Source organism: Labrus bergylta, chromosome 4, assembly GCF_963930695.1.
Source record: "Labrus bergylta chromosome 4, fLabBer1.1, whole genome shotgun sequence".
Lineage (NCBI taxonomy): Eukaryota > Metazoa > Chordata > Actinopteri > Labriformes > Labridae > Labrus > Labrus bergylta.
In genome coordinates this window covers 14,902,441-14,920,477 of record NC_089198.1, presented here as the reverse complement: position 1 = coordinate 14,920,477, position 18,037 = coordinate 14,902,441, and the positions used below count along the sequence as shown (strand labels likewise).

Here is an 18,037-nt window from a genome sequence, read left to right as displayed (position 1 = left end):
CCTGGGGTAACCTTTTGGGTTTGAATGCAGATGTTGTAGTTGGGGGGGGGGAGCAAAAAGACAGCAGGTTTAGTTTTCAAATAATTTTATCGTTATACAATAGAAATATAACACTTTGATTATACATCAACATGTCACATAATGAGCATAAAATGTAAAACAAGTCAGGGTTATTCTTCTATAAGAACAGAAAGGTTCAGAGTTAAAATTATAACAGCTAAAATGATAAAGTGTCACATGTCCTAAAAGGACTAATAACAGGGTAGAAGTCGTTGTACAGTCTGCATATTTCAAACACATGAGAAGGAAAGTCAAACTTCATTCATTTTTTATTTTTTTTTAACTGCATACTTCGACATGCGAGGTCCTGGTCCTTTACCTGAAAGAAAAAGCATCATTATTACTTTGAATCAATTATATCAACCCAAATCTGCTCAAAAACAAAAGTGTAGTGTAGATTAAGAGCGTTCACTATTCAACTCAACAACATTAGTTCATTTTGATCCAGCTTTTGTGTGCAGTCATCGTGCAACCGGCTCTCACATCTATGCACATGAACTTATAGAGTTGTCTGTCAACTAATGGAAACTAAAAACATCTGGCGGAGATAAATCAACATCAGCATTCACTTTAAACTCAACTTGAATCATCTCTGTTGTTGCTCTTTAGCTGCTATTAAACTCTTTGTTAGCTTGTTTGCTAACTTTGTGACCTAGTTGGTTCTTGGCAGGCGTGAAGATGAGTCAGCAGGTTTCGCTTCAAAAACAGCTGTCTGCTGTGATTGAACACAAATTTAAGATAAAAGTGAAGTTTGAAAGAAAAAACTAAATGAGCTGAAAGATGCTAAAAAGCTTTTTATAAATGAGAACAGCAAGTTACTGTAACTATTCTGTGTTCATCATTGGCAAAACCCTTTCAAAATAAAAGTTTTTTTTTAATCATTGCTAAGTAATAAACAGTGATACGTGCAGCTTTAAAAATACCCTAAACCTAGGATCTCTTTGTGAGACTCGTGAAGTAGCAACTTTAATGACACTTTGATGAAGCAGTTAAACTTCAATGTTACCTCCTCTGGCCTTCCCTCCTCTGGCCTTCCCTCCTCTGGCAGCCTCCCGGCCTGCAGGCTGTGCCCCAGCACGCCCCCCTGACAGGCCTTGTTTGTCGCCTTTTTCACTCTTAGGTCTGGCATAAGCCAGAGTCACTTGGCTGCCGTCTATCTCACAGTCCTCCATGGCCTCTTTGACAGCTTTGGAGTTTTCTTCACTCTCAAAGTCTACAAAACCAAACCTGAGAAAAAGGAATGAAAAAAGTTTAGTCTACAGAAGATTTTTGCTAATAACACTTAAAGGCAGAGTCAGTAACTGTAAGAAAAAATGAAAAATAAATGTAGCCGAATACAAAGGTAATGCCGCTCAATCATCACTCATTGGCCTCCATACATGTGTGGTGGTGACTGTGTCTGCAGAGAGCCTGCCAGGAGTTTGATGTTTTGGTTGAATATTGTGGATGCCGACATATCAGCAAATTAAAGAACATATAATCACAGTGAGGCTAAACTCCAAGAGGACAAGGCTGGCTTGTTCCAAAACGACGGCTTTCACACGCAGATGCTTGATGTTCTGCTCTCTGTTGGACAGGCAGGTGCTAAACACCAGCAGTTAGCTTTTGCCAGCTTGCAAAATTTTCGACCTTTCCGTGACAACACATGGTAGCTTGCAGTGTAGTTACACGCTAACCCTGCAGTAGGTGAGCGCTTGTGGTGGCGATTAGCCCAGGAGGAGAAGGACGCCAAATGTGAATGTTGAGTTTACAAGCTGCAACCAACATTTCTACTGACTCTACCTTTAACCTTTTTTAGTGAATTATGAAATGAGTGTGTACGCTGCAAACCTTTTTGAAACTCCTGTCTCTTTGTCTAAAATGACTCGTGCACTGAGAGCGCCATCAAAAGCACTTTTTAGAGTCTCTGCAGTCGTCTTTTCAGCCAGGCCGCTCACCATCAGTGTTTTTGATTGAACTTAAAAAGGAAAAAAAAAACACTTTAGTTTTTACGGTGTTCATAATGCATCATGACACAAACTGAAATTGATGTATTACGATCAAACTGTGTTTTTCAGATTTGATGAGACTGGTAGATGAATAGAAGTATGGTGCAAACAATCCAACAAACCTTTCCCCCTCGCTGGCCTCTCAGAGAATTGCACTTTGATCGGCATTTTGCTGATCTCAATGTTCTTGGATGACTGCAAAGCTTTTTCAGCGTCCTCCACAGTCGCAAACTCAACAAACGCAAATCTGCAAAGAATTACAGATCTTTGTTGAGAATGTTGAATGTTTTATTGTGAAAGCGTAGGACAGTTTACTAATACTCACCCTTTTGGTTTGCCTTTGCTCTGAGGTATGCTTATATTAAGAGCCTTCTGGAAGACTTTCTTGAGTTGCTTCTCTTTCACTTTGAAAGACAGACCACTCACAAACAGATTGTTGTTTGGAAGGACTGCAGCTGTGAGGCACAAGAAAACTTTATTTATCCAAAGTTGAAATGTAACCTACTGACATTCAGATTAAAAACACTAATATATATCTACAGTATCATGTCAACTATAAACAGTTCATATCTAAATGCCTGGTATTTACCTTTACTGTTGTTGTCATTTTCTTTTGTGACTTTAGGACCATTTGTTGTTCCTACAGAGTCGACGATCAGAATCCGACCTTGGATCTGAGCAACTTTTTTTTTCTGCCGAACTTTCTCGGCAATGGCTTTACTTTCAAACTCGACAAAGGCAATACTGCCGGGGGGGAAAAAAAACAAGAAAAGTGATGCAGCTGTTTTCAAAAACGTCCAATAAATGCATAGTTTTATTTTGAAATAAATATCAACAATGCACTTACAAACTGTATACATGTTTTGCACATCTGCCACAGTCGTAAACATAGGAAGTGAAAGTGAATGCAGGTGTTCAAAGCCCTCACCCTGTAGTTGGGCCTTCTGCTCCTTCAGGAAACCGGACTGTGACGGCCTTGCCAAAGATTTTTAAGATGTCTTCTTTTGTTGCGCTATATGGGATGTTCTTCAGAAACAGACATTTGGCATCTCTGGCTGCTATAAACGGGATATTCCACGAGTCAGAAAATCAGTAAATATATCTTTAAAATCTGCTCAGACTTTGTAATGTTTTACATTCAACTGTCATCACATCATAAACACATAATTACACCGTTTAAAAGGAAACCTAAACTTGTGAAGTGAACACACTGAAACTATTTTAAATAAAAAGTTAAATGTTTACAGAACTTAAATTCATGTGTAGCTAAACTTACCTTTTTGGTCCTCGACTGGAACTTTGCTTTTCACCTTGTTCTCACTTTTGACTTTTGCTTTGGCGATCTTCATCGGCTTGCCGAGCATCATTTGTGAGTTTAACGTCAAGGCTTTGGTCAAATCCATCTGTGAGGCCAGATCTACATGTGCGTGTTTTCTGCAACAGCAAAGCATCATCACCTTTGACTTCACTCACCATCTTATTCATGAGCAGCATTCACTCTGAGCAGGGGAGTCAGTCGATGTAGAATCTTCACACTAAAAATGTTCAAAGTTGAAACACTGTACTCACCTGGAGCGGTCTAGTTTGATGTCTTGAACCAGGAGACTTTGTGCCATGAAGTGATTTGCTAATGCATCTTTGATTTCCTCGAATGTTTTAGAGTTGTTCAGGTTGCCGACATAAAGAGAAAAACCTACAGAAACAAAAAGGCAGACACATGTGTAAAGATGTTTCCCTTACCGACAGGAAAGAAAACATGCCGCAGTGTGTCTTATTCTGAGTTCTTACCATCATTCATAAGCTTAGTTTTCTTTGACGGTGAAGTCTCGGTAGAGTCTATCTTCCGTTTCCCTTTCACAGAAACAGACAAAACAAACATTAGTGAAGTGGTACAACATCATCAGTTTTGACACTATCACAGAACACTTTGAGCCCCACGTGCAGGAACTCTTTCTCATCTGATAGATAGATAGATAGATAGATAGATAGATACTTTATTGATCCTGAGGGAGATTCAATGCATCCAGTAGCAGGTCACAAAGACGTACATGACATGAAACATTTGTTACAAATTAAACCGCAAAACCGACGCCCCCCTCCCATACATATATATTAACCCGAAAAAAAGATTTAAAGAATACCCCGAGATGAAAACAAACTTAAACTGTGCAATTAAAAATAGATTTATACAAGAAATGTACAGAACCCGTGCAGGGATAAAAATATATGTGCAGTTTAAAAGAGAACCTTTAAACAGATGAGTCAGAGTCATAGTTGAGTCAGATATCATTGGGGTTAAGATTGCTGTGAAACACGAGTAAGTATGAGCTGGACAGTGAAATGTGTAAGACGGTCGCTTTATCATCACCCTCAGATTATTCACTCTTGAAAACACCCTTACCTGATTTCACTTCAGCTACAACCTCTCCACCTTCACCATCTGTTTCTTTATTGACATCCTCCTCGCTCTCTCCTTCCTCTTCCTTCTTCTCCTCTGTCACAGTTACTGCAGGTGTGCTTTCATTCTCTTCAGTGACTGTGTCCATCTGAACATCTAAAAGATGAAGTCCAATTATTAACATCGCTCAGAAAACAAAGCATCTTCAGTTCAGCAGACAACATCAGCTGGAGCGTTGCTGTTTCCTCGTCCCAAACATAGTCCCAATCGTCTTATAAGACAGTGAAAGGCTGCAGCTAAATATTTTCTTTTACAGCCTCCATTCAATCAATCTGTCAATCTCCCTGCTATTAAGAAAGTACTTCTGATTCTGAAGCTTTAAGAGGATGAGTGTGACACACTTAAAGACACATTTTAGGTTGAAGTATGTCTCTAAAACTAAAACATACAACTTCAGTAACAAGAAACACATCATTTGATAACAAATAAAAACAGTGTGAGGGATTAATAACTTAATCTTAAGAATTGAGTTGTAATGTAACCCTTCCTGTAGACATGTTTCACATACAGTATGAAGGCCTGTTACTAACAAACACCTTCAGAAGCATTTTAGGATCTAAAACATCATCTCAACTACAAAGTATGTTATAAACAAGTTCTAATAGAGAACAGATATTCCTTTTCCAACAAAAAAATAATGTGATGCAACAGTAACTCACAAGACTTGTGATGAACACACTTACCAGTATCAGCTGGCTCACTTGCACTGGTTCCCTTTTCTGTTTCATCCGGCTCTCCTTCCTCATTCTTCTTGTCCCAGGTCAAGGTCACGGTGGACTCGCTTCCTTTGACCACAATGACCGTGTCCGTCTGGGAAACTACAGATGCAGCTTTGTGAGTGACAACGTTGAATATGAATGACCTGACCCCCTGATTGGCCCAGAGTCCAGATGTATGCAGGTGGCACAGTTATCTACAGCCACGCTAAAACAGTAGAGCAAGCTGCTTCTAAACTCGCTACAGGATTGAGCAAAGTATGAGATACAGTAGATTCACTCACTGCTGCAGAAACATAGAAAACATATCTCCAGAAATGAATTTTAGACATGTCAGGAATCAATTAGCTGTAGCCACTGCTAAGCCCTTTACGCACTTAACTTACTGTGTCACAAGCAGGCAGGACCTTAATAAACTATCTTCAAACAATGTGTTAAGCTTTTGAGACCGACACCACTGTAACATCTTTCTAAAGTCTAGTTTACTGACCTTTGACAGTTTTCTTTGTTTTTCAGACAAGTGTCTAATGTATAAATTAACCCATGATCAGGCACCACAACCACTTGAACAATGTGTGTCCCTGTGCAGGAACTCTTAACTACAGAAAGCAGGGCATGGTATAAGGTGACTGTAAACACTAGTTTTAGACAATCAGCATGTTCAGTAAGAGCCACAGAAAGGTGGAACTTATTTCCCACCCATATCAGATATTATTTATAACAAAACAAGGAAGGCTCAAGAGGAACCAATCACATGATCACTGATTTAAAGCTTTGCATGATTGGCGCTGAAGAGAATGCAGTGTAGTTTGTAATATGTGTTTTTTTTAATGTTTTTTATGCGATATGCTGTTTGTGAAGTTTGAATTGTTAGCATTGCAATGTTTGTCTTTTAGATATTCCTGTCCAGGGAGCAACAGCTGTGTGTCGTGGTGTGTCTTCATGTTTAAAACACAGCTCAGCATCACAGTTGTACATCAAGTGGGGTATATTTGCTGCACCTTGCTCATCCTGGACCTCCACTCCTTTCCTCTCAGTTGGAGCATCCTCCACTGTTCTGACCATTTCTTCCCTCACAGTCTCAGGTTGTCCTTCTGGAAAAGATTGACACGTTTCACTGACATGATCACTTCAAAACAGACGTGTTCACTGGAGTAGCCTGTTGTTGCAAATAAAAGACTTACCAGCTTTAACAGTGGCATCTGCTTCTACAACACTGGTGCTTCCTTTACTTTGTCTTTTGCTACGTCTGGTAGCCTAAAAGAGACACGGACACATATTGAAAGTATGATCGTGTGTGTCTGGTGAAGTCTCATCATCACATGTGAACCAGTGTTACTCTCCCCTTCTACTTTCACAGCTAGATTCAATTCCTAATTCAACATCGAAAACTGGTCGCTTACCCATAACCTACATTAAAGCTAAATGCTAAAATGTGGCTCTGCTCGAACTTCAAAACAAACTTATCAAATTGTCCGGAAACATTTCTCAGCCTCTATGTGTTAGCTAGCTCGTTTCAGCTAACGAGAAAGTCACCAAACAACGATTAGCTCGAACAACCTGCTTAATATGACTGTAAGTTATTGTAAAGCTCATTTCTTTACCATCTTCCGCGTTGAAAAAAGAGCTCACAGTTTGAAGCTGGTACAGTTAACACGTGTGCTGCGCTAAAAACATCCACATGCCTCTACTCTACACGACGCACTGCGCATGCGCTCTCTGGACTACGGGTGCCCGCAGGACTTCACGCTTTGCATTCTTCTAAAAAAAAAAAAGAATTCCGGCAGGACGTACACTGAGAAGGGAAGCAATTCAACAACACGCTTTCTAAGGAAATTCCCCTTAAAAAAAAAAAAAAAAAAAAAAAAAAAAGACGCTCCAGTTTTTGGGAGGGACTTCTTATAATACGGAGACCACGCAGTGAGTAATCTATTAAGGGGAAATGCGTATTTTTTTTAAATTATTTTTAGACATCCAAGTGTTAGCAATTAGCTTGACTCTTACGAGAGGCAGCTCCTAACTTATTTGAGCTGCAGTGCCCTTCACTGTACTCAGGAGTAAGTAAACAGAGCAGCGGCATGTGCTGCAGAGGAACTGAGCCCGGTGGGTTCCTACACATGTTGTGTCTCTGTGCGAGGACCATAGACTGTCAATAACAAGGTGAGGATCATAGACTGTCAATAACAAGGTGAGGACCATAGACTGTCAATAACAAGGTGAGGACCATAGACTGTCAATAACAAGGTGAGGACCATAGACTGTCAATAACAAGGTGAGGACCATAGACTGTCAATAACAAGGTGAGGACCATAGACTGTCAATAACAAGGTGAGGATCATAGACTGTCAATAACAAGGTGAGGACCATAGACTGTCAATAACAAGGTGAGGACCATAGACTGTCAATAACAAGGTGAGGATCATAGACTGTCAATAACAAGGTGAGGATCATAGACTGTCAATAACAAGGTGAGGACCATAGACTGTCAATAACAAGATGAGGACTATAGACTGTCAATAACAAGGTGAGGATCATAGACTGTCAATAACAAGATGAGGACTATAGACTGTCAATAAAAGGGGGGGGACCTAGAAGTAGCAACGTGTTGACTAGAACCGGTAAAACTGGACTGGCCGAAGGTCGGCAGGGTTTCAGCATCGACACTGCAGCTCACCCGGCCGGAGCAGATACGGTTTCATCGGGTCACATTGTAAAACCAGACTGGAACATGACGAGCTGACTTCGGACAACAAAGGGACCGGTTGTGATCATCAAAGGCGGTTAGTCTACAATGGGGAGTCAGAGAAACAGTTTAAAGACGGAAAGCTTCATTCTGTCCGTGGATGTCGGAACAACATCGATCAGATGTCACGTCTACGATAAGGAGGCACAGATCCGAGGATCATGCAGAACCCAGGTATTAATCACTTCCCGATGTATACCTGTTGCCAATTTGCACGTCTCAAAGTGTACACAATCGTGCTTGATCATGTGTCTATTTCTTATTGTGCAATACTGTGTCCAGGTTCAGCCCTTGTACCCAGAAGTGGGCCATGTGGAGATGGACCCTGATGCCTTATGGAAAGGGTTTATCACTGTGGTCACAGGAGCTGTACAAGGTACACAGTCAAGTATTTCCATTCTTTCATGAATCAAAACCAAAACCAAGGAGTTCAGCTGAGTATGTTTCATTTTCACAGTTAGAAGGCAAATCCTGTATTCACAGTGTGTTTTGGATATGTCAAGAAAAGTACTGCTGGACATACGCTAAGATTCTTCTGACACATTGGATTTGTACTTTAGGCACAGTCTACTAGCAGTACTGAAATAAATACCGTCCTTACCAAGCACACACTTCTTGTAGCATGTTAAGTTATTAATGTGTTAATTTATCTCTCTGTTTACCGTTGAGGCTGTAGCCTGTTGTTTTATGTTCCTTGTTGTCTTTGTGTATAAAACTACTCCTTGCATGCATGTTTGAGCAGCTTCCCTAACTGACTTGACCGTTTTCAAATTCATAAGTCGACCATGGCTTTATACAAAAAAAAAAAAAAGAAAGATATTTAGCCCAAAACGGGGACATTTGTTTCCCATGCCATTGTTGTGTCTGTGCTCAAAAGCCACATTTGCTTCCTGTTTCTCACCGAAAAACAAATTTAAATTGTGTGTTTTGTTTTTGTGCCGCTGTCCTCGTGGTTTAGATGCAGGAGTACAGATGTATCAGATGGAGACCCTTGGCATCTCCACCCAGCGAGGAACTTTCACAACATGGGACAGGTAAAATAAATGCATTTTTATCTGATCTGCGTTTTCGCCAACCCTCCTAAATCTGCATGATCTTGAGGCAAACTTACAAAGAAAGACCGTCAGCACCGTCACGTTAACATTTCTCTCTGTCCTGCCTTTTCCAGTTCAAATGCTCTCTTTTGTTACGACAGGGATACTGGGGTTCCTTTCCATAATTTTATCAGCTGGCAGGACCAGAGGGCTGCAGACCTGGTGAGGTCCTGGAACAGATCCTGCACCATGAAAGTGAGTCTGAATGCCTGTCATTCACGTTGAGTGGGTACGTTTGCAAGTTAAAAGGCATCAAATGAAAAGTGGTGCGTCTATATTATACAAATGCAGCTGTGGTTTAAAAACAGTTAATGAAGATAACATTCCTTTATACTGGATGACTTTGATTGTTTCCATGACAACCGCAGGCAATCCATGGCTTGATGAAGGTGCTGTACTTCCTGACCAGACAGAAGAGGTCACTCGCTGCGAGTGTGATAATCTTCTCCACTCAACACGTCACTTTTCGCCTCATCTGGGCCCTAACACACTACAAGCAGGTGTGTGTGTGTGTGTGTGTGTGTTGACATTTAAACATATATTTATATATATCATATTTACTAGTCTGAATCACTGTTGCTAGTACTTTGTGATAATATAAAAACAACACAGATTAAAATGAGAAAGAAAAGATATCTATAAATTGTAAGCACCAGTAAAGATCAGCAGTTAATTTGTAAGACTACACAATGAACACTTTACACTAACAAACAATTTCCTTTGTGGATTATATCAAACAATCATTCATCCGCCGACAGATCATTTGTTCAATGCTTCATTTCATTCATTGAGAGTTGGGGTTCACCCTGAACAGGTTGCCAGTCAAGCAAAGTACTGACATATAGAGACCTCACATGGGGAATGAAAAGTCCCCAGATAATCTGAGGGCACCGACACATGCACGGGGAGAACATACAGAAAGGCCTCTGCAGGCAGGTATTTGAACAAAGGAACCATTGTGCCCTGAGGCAACAGCTTTAGCCACTTCATTTACTTCAGTAGATAAACTTTCCTCATCATTAACTTGTGCTTCACTGTTTTGCACAAACCAACAGTCCAAATCTCAAAAGTACCATCGACAACGACGTCGCACAGAGAGAAAGCAGAAAGTCTTTAGAGCTTTACTTTGAAAAATGACTCGATCAAATCATTTAGTCATAATCTTATTATAAAGATTGATGGACTATATTTTTTTCTGCTCCCCACCTGGACTGGTAGCACCGTTGAAAGCTAGATGGTTACTGACATATGTGTGGTGATTTGTGGTCATTTTCAATAATTATTCCTCTTTCACAGAATACCAGAGTGAACAATCCTCCCAGTCCATGTGTGTTAAAGGGTTGAGGGGGGGATGGGGGGGGAGGGGGGGGTCAGGTAGTAGCTGTATTATTATCACCAGATCCCTTGTGTGCTCATTTCTCTTTTCACCCTCATCTTGTTTTTGTTTTTTTTCTTCTTCCAGGTTCGTAAAGCGGTAGCTGAAGGAAACTGCTGCTTTGGAACAATCGACACCTGGCTGCTGTACAAACTCACTAAAGGTGAGATTGGCATGTGAAGCTTATGTGCATGCTCCCTCCCTATTAGCACAATATGCTTAGAAAACAGCTTGGAGTAACATATGATTAGTCGACGGGTTTGCATTTCACATAGTGACTAACAGGGTTCAAAGTCCTGGGCTGTTTGTGCTTTGTGTTTCCAGTCTTCTTACATCACTGGTTGGATGAAATCCCTCAGAAATGTTTCAAGCTTACTCCTGTAGGGGGGGGAGAGAGAGATTCGGGGAAATGTTTTTGTTTTTTTTCTCATTTTGGAAATTTGTTTTTTGATACCCCTTTTTTTTGTCTTCAAAACTGTTTCAGGACGCGTCCATGCCACCGACTACTCCAACGCCAGTGCAACAGGAATTTTTGACTCCTATCAGGTGAGGCTTATGTAGTGTTGATTTGTATTTCTGTTTAGTTTTCTGTGTGTGTGAGAGAGAGTCTTTTTGTCATATTAATGTCATTGAACTTATTTCACAGATGTGTTGGAGTGGGTTTCTCAGCTCTCTTGTGTCTCTGCCTCTCTCGATATTTCCCAAAGTAGAAAACACGGGGTGAGTTAACCATTTCCAGTTCTATCAAGACCTAGTCTGTATAGGCATTCATATTACCACAAAAACACTTTGGTCAACATTTGACTGATTTAGTTAGTTAGAATAGGTTGTCGCCAGTTGTGATTATGAGAGGACTGATGATTTTAGAGTGTGATGTGATGCTCTGTCCGGTTTCTCTCTCAGACATAACTTTGGCTCCACAGACCCGTCCATCTTCGGAGTGTCCATCCCCATCATGTCAGTGGTGAGTTGTCCAGGTCTGTGGCCTCACACACACTCTTATCTTTGTGATTGAGATGTAAAAGTAATAATTATAACCCTTTGATTCGAGTCTATCAAGTTCGTAACAGAGCAATTATGTTGTAAACAAAAAAAAGAAAAAAGAAAAACGAGTTAATCAGCAGTGCTGTTGAGCCGGTAGCAGACTGTTAACAGAGCTAAAAGGATGAAACACTCTTTTCTTTTACCTCAGGATTAACTGATTGAATGTTCCTCACTGCTACTTCATGTTAAATAACATCCTCTGTCTCTCTGCTATAGATGGCGGACCAGCAGGCAGCCATGTTTGGAGAGTGCTGCTTTGACGTTGGGGATGTCAAGATCACCATGGGAACAGGCACCTTCATGGACATCAACACTGGAAGCAAACCGCACACGTCTGTAGCAGGTAAAGCAAAAAAAGAAACACAGATCTGACAATACAAATCCACTACATGTCAGTGTTTGCCTTAACATATTTCACTTCGTTTCTTTGTTCTTCTGTTTCTTTTTAAGAGAAGGCCCAGTAGTTTTAAAAAGTTATTTTTACCATCCTGCAGGTCTGTATCCTCTGGTGGGCTGGAAGATTGGCTCAGAGGTAGTGTACCTGGCTGAGGGAAACTCAGCAGACACTGGCACTGCTATTAAGTGGGCTCAGGAGCTGGGTGAGTGATCATTACTTCTGCTTTTATCTTTGTCACAAGGAATTGTGGCTGCTTGTTGAAAGTGAAGTCTGGTTTATTTATAGAGCACATTTCAGCAGCAAGACAATACAAAGGGCTTCACACAAGATATCAAAAGCATCAAGACAAAGAGAGAAATAAACATTTAAAAGATCCAAAAGAAATACAGAAATATGACAATAAGCAGAAAAAAGACATTAAAACACAAAATGTATAAAAACAACCTTAGATGTTTTCTACTCTGCGCCTTTTAATGTAATAGTGCTCTGAAGTCCCCCGACTGCACAGTCTTATCTTCCTGACGGACACAGATTCACCTGCTGGTCTAACCTAATTGAGATTGACTCAGGCTCACAGTTTGCTCTGTCTGTGTTCGTGGCTCAGCCCCAAGGGGCACCCAGGGGTGCTGTAGTGGAGAAATCCACTCTGTCGTTACAGTTTAACATTACACCAATTTATTTTCGAGAATTGTGTTGGGTCGGTGAATAAAAGTGAACTATGAGTAATCAGCTCTGCGTACATGAAGAATCTGGTGCTCTGAAGTCACTGAGCACAGATTCACCTGCTGCTCGCTGAAAGAAACAAGTTATGCATTAAAACACTGTACACAGATGAGTCATCGGAGGATGTTCATCTTATCCTCAAAACACTATCAGCCAGCAGATTAAGAGCTAATAATTTGTGTGTGTGTGCTTGTTTGTGTGTTGCCACAGAGCTCTTCTCTGACGTAAAGAGCACCAGCGCCATGGCATACAGCGTCAGTGATTCAGGCGGTGTGTGTTTCGTCCCCTCCTTCAGCGGCTTGCAGGTAGTTGTGTATAAGTGCAGTGTGCATGTCTGTATGTGTGTGTTGGGTGGGGGTTGTTGCTGCTGTATTAACTCAATGATGAAATCACGAAACATCACTGTGGATTATTCTACGGTTTAATCGGGCCGAGGTCAGACAGTTGTAACAGAACACAAATTGTTAACAATCACAAACTGACAAAGTTTCTATGTTAACAGACTTGCTTATATTCTGCTAGAAGCTACATCCTACAAATTCTTGGCTACTTTGGTACATCTCTATAAGGCAAGAAAGAAGACATCAGCTTGACTCTTTAAATGTCAGACATATACATTTCATTCTTAGCAAACCTTCGCTCACAACAGACAGTCTTCTCCAAACCAAATATAACTCTACAGCGATGAGATGTTTTACATAGATATGGTTACAGCTTCAACCTAAGAGACAGATTTAAAGATATATCCACAAAATGATCAAGATGAATAAATCCATGAAAATACGTACTTACAGTGTGTCAGTGACAAATGTATTCGCTTTAATGTACAGCAGGAATTTGGTTTAATGTTTACACAACCTTATTCACTGAGGATGTCCCAATCCAAAACAGGATTTCTTTCTAAGTAACAAAGTGCAAACTTCAAAAACATTAAAAACATATCCCATGTAAACACGTGGCTCACAATGATGCACAATGATTGGCTCTGCATTTGAGCTGTTCCTGAATCTATTTTGTACGTCAAACAAAATAACCATGTCTCACATAACAACATCACATAAGTTTTTTCTTGCATTCTTGCGTAGCCTAGTGGTTAGTGCATGTGCCACATGTACAGAGGCTATAGTCCTCCAAGCCGGTGGTCCGGGTTCAAACCTGACCTGTGCCTCCTTTCCATGTAATGCCCCCGATTTCTGACCCTATCCACTGTACAATGTACAATAAAGGCATAAGAAGCCCCTAAATGAAACTTAAATAAAACTAGTCCACACAACCTACATGACATTATTTAAAAACGTCCTTGATCACAGACAATAACGATATTCAGTATCAGGTTGGGACATTCCTAATATTCATCCAAAGCATAACAATAAGTTTATTTACTCTCATATATTTTGATTTATATCCGATAAGTACAAAGATTTGCTCAACTTTTTTCTCTCTCTGTAACATTGTTATTTGTCTCTTTTTTTTTTCTTCTCTGCCCTCCATTGTGATCAAGCCGTTGTAAGTTTGTGTCCTGAATGTTTGTTGTAAACCGAAAGTAAATAAGATGTGATTATCAGTTTTTCAAGAGTAGTATATAGTTGTAATAGTAACAGCTGCACTGTGCATACTTATATATACTTCATTTATCCAAAGGCTCCTCTGAACGACCCCAAAGCCTGTGCCTCCCTCATGGGCCTAAAACCTTCAACCACCAAAAATCACCTGGTCCGAGCCATCCTGGAGTCTATCGCCTTCAGGTGAGATCACCTCCTTTTAAATGACTTCAATGGTCTCTCTCATTAATAACTATCCAACTTACTTGTGTACTTTGCAGAAACAAGCAGCTGTATGAGCTGATGCTGAGAGAAACTCACATTCCTATCACAAAGATCAGGTACAGTTTTATTAAACCAATGTGTGAATGAAAACCTGACTGTAGTTATATCAGTGTGTCCATGAGACTCCACATATTCATCTCACAGCTCTGTGATATCCCAGCTTGCATTGCAATATCTGATTGAAGGATTTGGACTTTGGCCAGCACGCTGGGTGTAACTGAGTGCACTCTTGTGTATGTTGCCTCTACTAATGCAGTCCAGCAGTTTTATTGGCAATGCATTATGGATATACGTTTCTGCTTTGATTCTCTTACAGTAAGTGAGTAACAGTGTAATTGAGTGCCCGTTTTTTCTGTCTCAGGATGGATGGAGGAGTTTCCTCCAATGACTTCGTCATGCAGCTGACTGCGGACCTTTTCGGCAGAAAGGTGGCCAGACCTGAACACCATGAAATGTCGTGTTTAGGGGCCGCATTTGTCGCTGGACTCGAAGTTGGTATGCAAACACTCACTAGAACACAGCATGTACATTACGAGGGATGATGCACTCAGAGTTGCAGGTCATTAGTTTGTATCCATGAGTTGTCGTGTGAAGCTCTGTGATGTGGGGATGAATTGAGAAGTGGCTTTGTCAAACACTCAATTTTACTTTTACTGTCTTTATTTCTGTAAATATATATATATATATATATATATAGAAATACTCAGTCGTGACATTGAGCTTCATTGAAGAAAGTTAAGATCAAAAATCCTATTTTTAGTTTTGGAACTGGCAGAAGAAGCAAAGTGAAATGTTCTCTCTGTTATGTAACCTGTTTTCCATTAATTATTCAAATGATGTCATTGGATTTTTATCTATTAGTCAGGAAGTAATTGAATTAAACACTGAAGATAGATGTGTTGTTGTTTTCATAACAGGAGGTGCTGGTTCCTGAATATTAATGTGAATCAAGGGTTTGAGGAAAATACTTTTTAGTGGATCAGTAAGCAGTATTGTTACACGACGTGCAAAGAAATCTCTACCTTCATCACTGGCAGCCCTTTTGGTGCAGATTTGTAGAGGTCAAATCTCTCAGGTGTTACACATTGTTAAAGGGTTTGGGTTTATTATTGTTTGTCTTTTTTCATCCCTGCAGGCTTCTGGAAGAGCAGGGAAGAGCTGAAGAAGCTGCAGAGGACCGACAAGACTTTTCTGCCTAGAAGAGCTCCCAAAGTTGCCCAATTAAATGGCAACCCAAATCGGGAGTACCCTCCTGTCCCCCAGAGCTGGGAGAGAGCCCTCAAACGCTCCATGAACTGGTACAAGACCTAAAACTGGACAGGCATACAGTCAGGAAAATCCAGGGTTTGGACAAGAGGGAAATTATGGCAAGGTGAAATGTCAAAGGTCCATAGAGGTTTAACTGCAATCAGCTAGCTTCACTTGAAGTATTTTCCATGTACATTATTGTTTTAACCTTTGACCGTTAACTTGCAGCGGCCTTATCAGATTCTTTATTTCATTACATATTTTTCAGCCAAAAGTACCTCCTTTTTTACATTATTTAAACTGTTATGTATACATCTATCTATATGTATACATCTTCCCACATGGGGGCGCTATTGCTTTTGCAGCTCTTTGATGTATAAACTCTGCCATAGCAACCACATGCTAATCAGCAACCAGTCAAACATTGATATTACATTCATACATGATCCTCTGTGAGGAAAGAGCTTGACCTTTCTGTTCATGACGGCTCGAGCCCCGAAACAGGAAGCATCATCATTAAAATCTACACAGCAATACTTATTTTGAAATCTACTTCATCTTTTCTTATTTAACAATGTATTAACAAAAAGAAGTAGTTTTTCAAGGATAACATCAAATGATAGATTTTGTCTCTAAAACAGCACTTAAACTCATCTTAACACTGAATACAATGACTGATTGTGATGATGATTTGTTTGACTGTAACTGGAACGCACACCTGCATGTGCACGGGAATCCAGCTGGATCTGAGTGCTTCTGTGATCCATCACACATCTCTCTCTGTGAGTGTAAGTAAGTGATGGACTTTTTGCTTTGCCGAAACAGCTTTCATAAATTCATGTTGACTTAAATTTGGCTAAGCAATTTTAAAGTGTACATGTTTACAATAATAAATGTATTGTTTAAGAACAAGATGATCAGGAATAAAACTGAACTGGCCTCAAATAGCAGTACAGTATGGATGAATAGGAATAGATATATTGAATGTGACTGTATCTTGTAGTCATTATCTGACTTGTTGGTCCGCGTTTTCAGTCATGATGATGTCATGTGATGATATCTGAAATATTTTTCTTTTGAAGGATTTTTTCTTGACCTAATGAACTCTGTTGATGAACTACAAATACTTGTATAAATATACTATGACTGTCATTCTAGATGTGGTATTCTTGCTGTTAAAAAAACATGTTCCACTTTTCTTTATACTGTAATAAAATTTCTAAATACAAAAGATTTGTAATGCAAAGCGTATTTGTGAATAATTCATCAGTTAACACCTTAGCATTCATGTTCTAACACTTCATAATTTAATTGTTGAATGGCAAACGTTATCCTGAGCTGCAGAGAAACAGGTAATTTATACATTTGCTACCAAATTTCATGAAACTATGACGGACTTGAGTATGGTATTAAAAAGATTGATGAGAAGTTGCATGTGTTGATTGGAGTGTGGCGTGAGCACGGCCGGTGTCACCGACATGGCCAGTGAACAGATGCTGTCTAAACGATTTTACCTCCTCACGCACTCCAGGGAAATGCCATTTGTCTTGTGACTGGGGAATTATCAGAAACACAGGCTGCTCAGATGAGTGCAGGGATTGCTTCCCATTGATGTGACCAATCTGGCTGTGATGGTTGCTATGGCAGCTCTCGGATGGAGTGACTCAGAACAAATGGGGTGTGTTTTCCTTCTCATGGTGCTTGTATGGTGAAAGGGGCGCTAATTGAGTGCACAGAAAGAGGGATTTCCCAAACAATGTGAGGACTGTGTGCTTGTCCCTTTAGAGGAAGAGCAGAAATTCGCGAAGAGATATACAGTAAAGCCTTTTTGCACAAACCCCTCCTCTGCGGCCTGTCAATCAAACAAGGGCAGGTTTTTTTTATCCAGTGGGCTTGGTTTGTAGTGGGATGCCTTCACAGAGAAAAATGTGCTGGATTGAGACAGACAGGAGTAGCCCATGAATCAGTGATGCCAGCTCTCGCACTAATCAGTAAAATGGCTGTGTTTTCGTGTGTGTGTGTGTGTGTGTGTGTGTGTGTGTGTGTGTGTGTGTGCTGGTATTGTGTTTGGTATCCGCATTGTATGAGTTGTGGTGGACCCTGCCTTGCAACAAATTCAAACTGACAGCAGGAACTGGATGCAATGCGACCACGGCTCTGGTCCCCCTCCCCCATACGAGCTGAACCCTGCATCAGGGGTCATTATATAACTCCCCTCTCTCTCTCTCTCTTTCTTCTGTTTGTGACACACTGGGGTTCTCTGGAGTGTCAGGGGGTTGGAAGTTAAGCTTTTGTCTTGTTTTTTTTTTCATCCGGTAAGTGTCCCAGCTGCCTGAATACCTTACTCCATCTATCTCAGCTCAGC

General features: G+C 40.4%; 2 protein-coding genes across 2 annotated transcripts; one reads left to right on the top strand and one right to left on the bottom strand.

Annotated features, from left to right (window-relative positions):
- Nucleotides 1–68: 68 nt before the first annotated feature.
- LOC109995673 (nucleolin) lies at nt 69–6,959 on the bottom strand. The gene is made up of 15 exons (XM_020649488.3): nt 6,827–6,959; nt 6,407–6,479; nt 6,224–6,316; nt 5,190–5,324; nt 4,450–4,602; nt 3,837–3,899; nt 3,618–3,741; nt 3,325–3,482; nt 2,977–3,106; nt 2,638–2,792; nt 2,374–2,503; nt 2,171–2,295; nt 1,891–2,017; nt 1,067–1,287; nt 69–379 (listed from the first exon to the last, which is right to left on the bottom strand). The coding sequence occupies exons 1-15, from the start codon at nt 6,827–6,829 to the stop codon at nt 330–332; spliced, it is 1,740 nt and encodes a 579-aa protein (XP_020505144.2). The 5' UTR covers nt 6,830–6,959; the 3' UTR covers nt 69–329.
- Nucleotides 6,919–16,905, top strand: gk5 (glycerol kinase 5). Its single transcript, XM_020649560.3, has 16 exons — nt 6,919–8,139; nt 8,248–8,341; nt 8,924–8,999; nt 9,161–9,254; nt 9,428–9,559; nt 10,522–10,597; nt 10,919–10,980; nt 11,081–11,154; nt 11,338–11,398; nt 11,695–11,821; nt 11,973–12,077; nt 12,809–12,903; nt 14,240–14,343; nt 14,421–14,480; nt 14,786–14,919; nt 15,560–16,905. The coding sequence occupies exons 1-16, from the start codon at nt 8,014–8,016 to the stop codon at nt 15,733–15,735; spliced, it is 1,596 nt and encodes a 531-aa protein (XP_020505216.1). The 5' UTR covers nt 6,919–8,013; the 3' UTR covers nt 15,736–16,905.
- The last annotated feature ends 1,132 nt before the right edge of the window (nt 16,906–18,037 follow it).